At 42.7% G+C, this 10257-nt stretch overlaps 1 protein-coding gene across 1 annotated transcript; it reads right to left on the reverse strand.

Annotated features, from left to right (window-relative positions):
* Positions 1-603: 603 nt before the first annotated feature.
* Positions 604-6933, reverse strand: LOC128482753 (squalene synthase-like). The gene is made up of 8 exons (XM_053458643.1): positions 6835-6933; positions 5781-5878; positions 3398-3581; positions 3114-3242; positions 2813-3004; positions 2039-2215; positions 1700-1852; positions 604-1137 (listed from the first exon to the last, which is right to left on the reverse strand). The coding sequence occupies exons 1-8, from the start codon at positions 6931-6933 to the stop codon at positions 922-924; spliced, it is 1248 nt and encodes a 415-aa protein (XP_053314618.1). The 3' UTR covers positions 604-921.
* Positions 6934-10257: the final 3324 nt, after the last annotated feature.

Below are 10257 nucleotides of genomic sequence, written 5' to 3' on the forward strand. Positions count from 1 at the left end.
GGCTGTGCGGAATTACTGTAAAAAATGATATAGTGGAGGCCGATCGTCTTCACGGGGGCCATGTTCTAAATAATAAAAGGAATTGCATCCAAATAAAAATAATTATTTATTGATTTATGTAGCAACCCCTGTGTTACAAGCATCATTCTGTGTATTGCATTGCATGGGTTTATTTTTCCACTTAACACACAACACCCTCAGCCACTCAGATACTGTTTGCTTCATCGCTAGGACTGTGGACAGTGGTGGGCAGAAGGAGGTGTTGCCTAGGCAACTCCTGAGCTGAGGTCAGGTGACCTAACTCCATGAGTAGGATGTGAGAGATTCCACGTTGGAGAGAGAGGAAGGAGGACCGAGCTGCAGGACTAAAGTTGTGCAAGGCCCGAGGTTGGATGAGGCCTACCTGGAGGCATGGATCCTGGCAGGCGCAGGCCTGGTGGGAGGCTGAAATATCATCAGTCTGGTTTCCCAGGAGCTGCCAGACTGTGGAGTTTAAGCAGCCGGAGGAGCTGAAGGAAGCGCCCAGAGAGTAAGAGGCTTCGCTTCCTGAGTGACTGATCACCATAGCGGTAAGATGGAAACCGGAAGCTGATAGCAGCTAAATGCATAGCTAAAACCCAGTTCATTTTAAACACAAAACTGATAACAAATAGAGAAAGTTCTAAAATCAACCTTAAGCTTAACAAAGATTCCTTGTGCTTCAATCTTGCAGAGAGCCGGAACTAAACATGTGCATAAAGTGTTATGTACTTAGAATCTCTAGGGTTTCACAGGTCTGGGATGATAAAGGAAAAGGAACTTGGAAGGTCCATACAGAACCTGTCAATGAAGCGGCAGGGAATGAGAAGTATCTCAACTGCCGTGTTCCATGATGAGTCACAGAAGTACATTTTACCACCGCTGGCCCTGCATCTTCTTAGATCATTGGCTTGCATGCAGTTCTTCAGACACCTGGGACACCGTGCCCAGGTACTGATAACTGAAGGCAGCCAGAAGTACGGCACAGGACAGATAAATGGGGGGCAAATATTTATGTGATACAACCGAAGCGTTGGGTAAGCAGAGGCTGCGTATGGAGGAAATTATGTGCTGTGTTTTGCCCGACGTGGGGTCTGACGGAGGAATTTTCTGATAGATCTGTAAACGAAAAAGATATATATTTAGCAACCGGTGAAATTAAAAGCAATTTCTTTAGGATTTAGCGAATAAGTGAATATTCCTTAAACCTGCACATCACATTTTAAACTGTTCTCTTATTTGCAAAAATAGGTTTACAAAGGGTCTTGTAAAGTTGTAAGTAATATCCAGGGATAAAGGCTCATGCGCAGTCTGTCAAAATAACGCAGGGAGAGTCCAGAAAGTGGGTTAAAAATTCCTGTTTGGGCTGACGGTAGGATTCTAATGCAATCCCCACTTGGGGATCATGGGAAATGCCCTAACAGCCGGAGGGGGTTTTAGTTGTGTTTTTAGATCCTGTTTATATCTGCGATATCCTGTAATTTTATGCAAGGACAATTAGTGCGTTCCACTTGCAATAACAACCTGAACTGGCCCTTCATAATGCATAGTGTCTGTGTATTCTTCCTAATATGCGCTCTGTTAATACTAATACAAGTTTATATCAATGAAAGAAAGGAGAACGGAACATTGAATTTCTAGCAGATGTGGGTTGATAAAAACAATGAGAAAACGGTCTTACCTCTTCCATATACTGGAGCGTGATGGCCCTCACAGCATCCATGTTGGTGGCGTCCATCATTAGAGTGACAGTCTGTCCCTTGCGGATTTTCACAACGCCTTTAAATACTTGCTGGTTGTTGTAAAACGCAGCCAAAGTGGCTATAGCCATTACCTTAAAAATAGTCATAATAATAATAATAAATTACATTAAAAATTAACACAACAGACTTGTCATGCATTTTCTTTTAAGCACCAGTGAAAGATGGATTTAGTAAATTATTTTGGATATATTAAAATCTATAAACAAAGACAACGGCTCTTCAATGGTTAAGCATCAGACATACAGCTAGGTACCCACATGGGGGATGGCAAAGAATCTGAAGATGCGTTTGTTTTTAAGCCGTGACAGGTATCTGAGGACGTCCGGCACGTGGTTCAAGGCGTTGGTAATCAACTCGTTCAAACACTGCAGAGCCGGGACGATGTTCTCTGGCTTTGCAAAATCTGAGAGCTTCTTTGCATACTTACTCCACACCTGGTGCGCAAACAAAGGGGGGGTTAGATTGTTGCTTATAGTATTCAGAGTAAAATCACACACACAGGCAGACATTAACCCAAAAGGTGAATCAATGAGTTGACAAGAGAACACAATTAAAGAGCGTTGTTACCAAACAGATGGTACTAGACAGTTCTCAGCTCCACCACCAATTAGAGGCAGGTGAACTGACCCATGTACAGCACAAACCTCGAGGCAGAAGTTGTGCACCACTATCTTGCATAATCTTGGTATTATGTCTAACCTAAAAACATTGCAGGCCTTCCTTCCGAACTGTGCTCATGACTAACTATGGTGGACATGAGACCAAGCTCAAACAGAAGGAAAGAATCAGTCTCTAGAAAACCAGGAACTTAAAAGCTGCTCCAGTGAAATCCATTAGAAGACCCAAATGTCTGCACTGAAGTCCAGAGTGTCTGCTCTGCTCTCGTTACGAAACCTTTGAGTGCAAAGCAAAATGCTAATGGCTAAGCATTTCCATTTCACATAAAATTATTATAACTAGAAAAGTTGGAATTTCCTCAACATCACCAACACTAAAACAAACTAAACAGCGGACTTGGGGTCTGTGCTGACCTCTCTTGGCCAGAATGCCCGACCTTCCAATTGATCTTGCAGGTAATCACGGATGATGTTTGTTTTTTGCAAAAACAGGCCCGTTGTGTTTGCAAAGTGTATGTCCATGCCGACGGCTCCATCTTCCAATTCTGATGCCGAAACCAGATGGCACAAGCCAAGCGCAAACAGACCAGTTGCTGCAATGCAGTACTGAAAATAAACAGGTAGAACTAGTTGGCTGAACAGGAGAAGATGATGCTTCTCCAAAACAAATAACATCTTGGAAGAGCATCTACAATTTATTTTGTGTATCTCTTACTTCGTCCCACTGCTTCAAAGAGTCCACTTTATTTTCCTGGAAATTCGCCATCCCCTCTCCCATCTTGGCGCATATGTCTGCAATAACATCTTGGTAAACAACAGCAAGATTTCTGAACTCCAGAGAGATCTGATGAGAAAAAAAAGAAATCATTTACTACATGTTGACAATATACATTCTTGATCAGAATCAGTTTTTTTTTTTAATTAAATGGATTCATTTATACTAGCTAAAACCGTGGTAATGAAATTATTCTGTATAATAATGGAAAAAGTTTAAAGTACCGTTGGGAAGTCCTTGAGAACCTGTCGGTGCTGCTCTTTGCTCTCGGCGAATTTCCACTCCGGGTCATACAGGTAGGTATGGAAGTTACGTAGCGTTGCAACCTTACTCTCAAGGCTAATGGTCATATCGTCTTCCACGGTGTCCAGAGCACGCAGGACCAAGTAATGTATGCAAGCTGCATCCCTGCCAACAGGAGAAAAAACCCCACAAACACTTCACCAACATGACAAGACTGCAGAGCATAATAACTTTTAACTGATACAGCAGTTTTGATCTATGCAATACATTGGAGTATGGAGTTGGGTTTCTGGAACACAGAGTCAAGGGTTCTGATACTGAGGCAGTCCAAAGGTCGGTACCAGCAGCAAAAGTTCAGGAACGGAAAATACAGTAGAGTTCAGGGCAGGAGACAATCAGCAGAAACGATAGACAAGCCAGGGGTCCGAAGTCTCGTAAAGACGCAGCAAAGACTGCTGGAAAGCAGAAGCAAGTGCAGCAGTCAACTGAGCAAATGGAGCGTTTGATGGGATTATATATATATATATATGTAATTAACACTCATCTGTAGCATATGAGAGATCATTTTCAGGAGCTGGCTGACCAAGAGCAGACGATCCACTTGTCCAATGTCATGTTTCACTAATTGGACTCCATTAGCATAGTGATGCCTCCCAGTGCATCACAGAATGGGACAAAGGCATGTTCATCATGCATGTGTGTTTTTGCGATTCAGTGATCACGGGAAGATGAGGTTGGTGCCGTTTCCTACCCCACGACCAAGCAACGGAGCTCTGTCAGCAACAGCTGTGAAGATGGCACGTAGGAGACCTCTGTGCCATGGTACAGAAGTACCAGGCACCTTACAAGCATACATTAGCTACTGATCCAAATTGTTTGTGAGAGATAAGTAAAAGTGAACATTCCGCCTGGAACCCAAAACGTATTCTACTAACCCACTCCTAACTCTACTAGCTCTGAAACAACAACGTGGTGACCCAAACTACTGTTTAAAAGTTTGGGCTCTCTTAGCTGTTTTCATGGAAAACGAGGAAATTTCTAGCTGTAACATAATTGCAAAAGAGTTTTCTAACCATCAATTATATTTTTAATCTTAAACCTGGATTAGCGAACACAACGTGCCATTGGAGCACAGGAGTGATGGGAGTGATAAAGGGCCATTGGAGCACAGGAGTGATGGGAGTGATAAAGGGCCATTGGAACACAAGAGTGATGGAAGTGATAAAGGGCTGTTGGAACACAGGAGTGATGGGAGTGATAAAGGGCCATTGGAACACAGGAGTGATGGGAGTGATAAAGGGCCGTTGGAACACAGGAGTGATGGGAGTGATAAAGGGCCTCTGTACGCCTATGGAGAGATTCCATTAAAAATCAGCCGTTTCCAACTACAATAGTCATTTACAACATTAACCCCGTCTGTGCTGGATTTCAAATTCATTTCATGTTATTTTGATAATTAATTAAACAAATTTGCTTTTCTTTCAAAAACAAGGACATTTTTAAGCGACCCCAAACTGTTCAATGGTGGTAGTATATATACTTTATCAAGACCCCCTTTGAAAAAAATTCAACCACCATATGTGAATGTCAGTCATGGTGTTTTAGTGAGTATTTACCAAAGCAACAAAAAGCACGTCAATAACTGCCACAAATGTGTGAACAATGGCTGCACAAAATAGGAGCGCTGACTGATGTCTCTGAGCTTCCACATAGCCCGAGGAAGGTTTTTTTTTTTATTATTATTTATCAGCTGGGAAAGTCACATAAAATATCACAAGACTGACAATAACAGCGCCTGCAGGTAAAGGGAGTTGGTTGGAACAATATTAACCCCTTAAGGACAATGGGCGGTCTATGCATTGAAAACTATGCATTTTGAGCCCGTACATGTACGGGCTTTGTCGTTAAGGGGTTAAACAAAACCCACTTCTCTTTGATGTTACATTGTGTTCCAGTATACAACACAGGCTTTAACACTCAAAAATTATTTGGGGGCTTAAAGGAGCAGTGACTCAAACCATCTTCAGCCTGGTATGTGCTCCCTGGATCCAGTAGTGGAGCCACCTGTGCAATCGGCTCGTTCAAGAGGACCAAACTCCCGAGTAAACAGGAAAACAGAATCTGGTATAAAGCTCGATGACCTGATTTCCTTGTGATCTTGAGATGCTAATGATTTAGTAAATATATAATATATGTTAAAAAGAACAGCTGATAGAACGCAAACAGAAAAGTATTTTCCGTGGTAACTCATGATCTGCACTTTGGCTACATTTTTTCAGTATTTTGTTTGCAGGCGTAAAGTGATAAGTGACACGTTTTGTTTTACTGGGGCCGCTTGTGTCTAAAGTCATCTTCTTTTCTCACCTCAATTCCCCATCCAAAACCTGGATGACGGCTGCATAGCTCCGACTGGTTTCGTTCAGGTATCTGTAGCAGGTCTGCAGGCTCTGTCTCATGGAGTCCTTTTGGGGAGAGAGACAGGATAAGATCTACATGCTGCCAAGTGATGGAGAAACATCTTGTAGCAGATGACTAGTAACTTGTGCCATTGAGGAGAGGACTTCTGGGCCAGATAATCACAGTCTAAGTACTTTTGAGTGTTTGGGACCTTAGCCTCTGAATTAGTTCTTTATACTACATTGTGATCACCCTCATCAGATGTCATTCTGGTTTAGTTAGGACCACACTCTATATGACAGGTATATTAGACAGCAATGTGGTATTTCTTGCACAGGGATATTAGCACCTCTATTGATCAGTACTTGTTGATCAGGACTAAGGGGTGTCAATATGTACAGCATATAGGAAATAAGAGAGGGATGAGGGGATAGAAACATTTGAACACTTAAAGGGACAAAATACAGAAGTGATTTCTGTTTCAAAGGAGGAGAAATGTTAGAAAAAGAGGTCATAATCTAAAACTAGAGGGTCAGAGGCTTACATGTAATTTAAGGAAGGTTTATTTTACAGAGAGAGTGGTTGATAAGTGAAATAGCCAGTCACCAGAAGTGGTAGAGGCTAATACAACTTGGAATTTAAGCATGCATGGGATAGACATATGGCTTCGGAATCTAAAACAAGAAGACCGGCTGATTACGGTTTGAGTCTTTATAGCAGGAAGACAGATTTGATGAGCTGAATATGTCTTCTCTGTCATCAGATTATTTTCTTATTGCCAAAAAACGTGGCACCGCTATGGAACGTGTATTAGCCAGTATTATAAACTCAATGTTTTACCACTAGGACAGGTATTCCATGGTCCCAGTCATCCAGTAAAGTGCTTTGACATCCTGTTTTATTCCACGGGGGATATGTATCATCGGCACAGTCATATATAAAATAATGCAGGACAGCAAATACCTATAAAAACCTTCCGACCTCTAGGACAGGAAACCAGAATCTCTCCTGGTAGACTTACCCGGTCCAGGTCAGGCATCACTGCCCGGTAACCACCCAACTTGAACCTAAGAAGTTTGTAAATCTCTTTTGGGTACCCGAGAGACCTGATGAAGTCCATGTCTGCCCGGCGGATGCCTCCTCTGTGTCTGCTTGGGATGCAACTTGTACTCTCAGGAACCTGGCAGCTTTACCTGCTACAGCATCCTACCTGCACCGCCCACTCCTCCCTCAGCATCCAATCAGAGATAGACTGGCGTGCGTTACTGGACAGAGGGTGGTTGAAAAATATATAACTAACCAATCAAAGTGTGACATGAGGCTGTGCGCACGCAGTGTTCTGACATATCTCCTGCTTTAAAATAAACTTCCTTCCTCAACTGTTTCTGTCACATCTCTCCTCTCTCTTGTTTCCTCCAAGCCATACATATCAATAATAATTGATTGATAATTGATCGTTCTTATCCTGCAAACCATTCACCACTTTAGCCTCCCGCCTCTGAATTCCAATGTGACAATATCTGTCAGGATTGGGCTGGGAGCATAAGAGCAGAGGATACTCCAACGGTGCCAGTAAACAGTTCAATAGGTCAAGGACAGGCGGCGATCAGAGTAAAGTTCTGGAACACTGGAGTAAAGTGTTCACAGTTGGAGGGGTTTTTATATTGCTGCAGGTATCTACTCCCCCCTGTGCTGAACAAGCTCCTTACTGGATTGGTTACCAGGCAGGGGTGAATCCATAACACCTGGTTCATTAGCTCTGTATGTGGCCTTTATTGGTGGATAGTTGATGGGGATTACAGGTGTTACCTCCCCTCCATGTATTGCATTATGTTGATGTTTGCTGGAACTTTAGGCCACAGTTTTGGCCTTTCGCGATCGCGGGTAGACGGCGCTACTACAGACCATGGCTTCGGCCTACTCCGCGATTGTGGAGATTTTGGACGGCTTGCAGTGACGGAGGACAGCTGGGGAGAGCAGGTAAGGGTGAAAGGGGCATGACAATATCCTTCTGGAAATGGGGTCACCAGTGTTGGGGTAAATACAAAGTATGTATATCTGTAATTAATATGTGCTTGATTAAGTTTATGTGTGTATATGTATGTATGATAGCTGCAAGCCACTTAGGGGGGAAGTAACAGGAAAGACAGCTGTAAGAAGATATCACACCTACATACTATGTAGAGAAGGAAGGAAATGCATCACCTGGAGATAGCACGGGAAAAATAGCAAGTCAATAACATCACACGGTGGGGTCTTGGGAACACAGGACAGGGACCTCATTTACACATCAATAGAGAAATCCCTTAAAAAGACATTGTAGAAACACACAGAAGGAGACTGGATTGGAGAGTCTCACCCTTGGCACATCACCCACACAGTATACACACTTAGCAGCAGATATTAGATAGATGGGATGTTAGCAGCAGATATTAGATAGATGGGATGGTTGTGAGTGGTATGAATGATTGTCATCTGTATATCACTGTAACTCAGGTTTTGTCTTTGCTGTAGCATTAATCTGGGCAGATTCTAATTAAAGCTCTCTCTCTGGTAAGAATCTTGGGTTGGCTGTTTTATTGTAATATCGGGTAGAAAACCTTAGTAGAACTAGACATATAAATTATCTGGAAAAGGGGATACGGTTATATGTTAGTTCTTGGAGGAGGTAACAAGGGTATTACATTTATCATTAATACACAACGCAGAGCGGATTATTCTCCACGCATATCAATTGGTGGTATTGGTTTGAGAGAGGAGAAGTATATACAACAACCAGAACTGCAACCAATATTCTATGTGAGGTCTGACCAGAGAACTAGGAAGGGGCCCCACCCTGCTTGCTTATTTTTGTACAACGCTTTATTGCATTATCTACTTATCTTTAAGAAGAGAGACACACCACTCCTGCAAGTAAGTTGTTTAGGCAGGCACAGGTAGGCTGTTGGGGGGGGGGCAAATTTGGCACAGGCAGGCTGTTTGGGAGCACCAACAAACTGTTTAGTGGCAAACATGGCACAGAAAGCTGGGGACTAAGATGGCACTGACAAGCTGTTTGGGAGCAAAGATGTCACAGACAGGCTGTTTGAGGTAAATATGGCAAGACAAAGTTTGGGGACAAACTGATAAGCTGTTTGGGGGCACTATGCTTGGTGTCTGGGACCTTGTGGTTTCTAGTTATGTCAAGGGGCAGCTAAATAGTGCCGGGCCATTGGCTCGCTGCTACATGTCTGGTGGTCGTGTCCTTACATTTCCGCGCCTTGGACAGCTGTCTATGCTTTCATTTCATCTGCTCTAGAAGTTCATCTCCCTTTTACTCCTGAGGTTGCCCTTCTCCATATGTTTCCTGATTCTGTGATCCCCCCCACCAGGAAACTTATCATACATCTTTTCCTTGCATTGAAATTGTTGATAGCTCGCCACTGGAAGTCTCCCTCTGTCCCTAGCCTGTCGGAAGTGTTCCAAACTGTAGACCGTGTTCACACTCTTGAGAAGCTCTCATTTCAAAATGACCAACAGCTGCCTCTATATGAAAAAATCTGGTCGCCGTGGCTCCGTCACCGTTCGGATCCTTGTTGGTCTGCTCCTACATAATCGCTCACTCCTTTTTTGTTTACATATGTGCGGGCTGCGCCCCGCTATTTGTGTCTCATTTGCTGTACCCCCTCCTCGGCTCATCCGACGGTCACTTGCTCCTTCCTTTTGCCGGGATTTGTTCTGGATTGTATGGTTCATGTTTTTTGTTTTTTTTGTTTTTTGTTTTCTTTATTTCTATGTATAGTGTTCTTGGCACCACTTTTTGAGATTGTCTTCTTCATGTCTTGTACTGATCTATGTGTGTGCGCTATTAATCCTTTTACAACTGATGTTCAAAAAATAAAATAAATTTTGAATTTCAAAAAAAGGGGCAGCTAAATAGGATAGTGTCTGAATGTCAGGAAGACTGGAAGACCTGGAAGGTATGAGAGAATATTAAATAAAATCTACATGAGTTTTTTGATTGAATATTACCCTGCTTTAATAGGGAGCAAATTACAAATTATATGCAATTCATGGGGGGAAAAAATCACCATCTCATAATATTGCAAATATTATGTACATACTGTGTCAGCAGGTGTTCCAACCACAGGTTGTTTTGCCAAATATTTTGACCGTTAAAGTAGAAATAAGAACAAAAATGGCTGCTGGGTGTGTACATAGACAGCTCTGCATTACATACTCACACAAACATTATGTTAAGAACACGAGTTATCCTTGGCAGCAGATGCCCATTGCTTGAAGAAACTCCTAACCAGGTAACGAGCGCTTCACGAAAATGTGCCAGTAGTAGTGGTTCTTAAAGGGGTTGCTGTATTTGCTGTATTTAAGCAACTGGCACTTTTGTCAGGCTGCACAGTTGTTGTTAGACTACTCCTGCTGCAACTTGGCGTCAGAGATCGTTCCC

Source organism: Spea bombifrons, chromosome 3 (genome assembly GCF_027358695.1).
Source record: "Spea bombifrons isolate aSpeBom1 chromosome 3, aSpeBom1.2.pri, whole genome shotgun sequence".
In the NCBI taxonomy this organism is placed as follows: Eukaryota; Metazoa; Chordata; class Amphibia; order Anura; family Pelobatidae; genus Spea; species Spea bombifrons.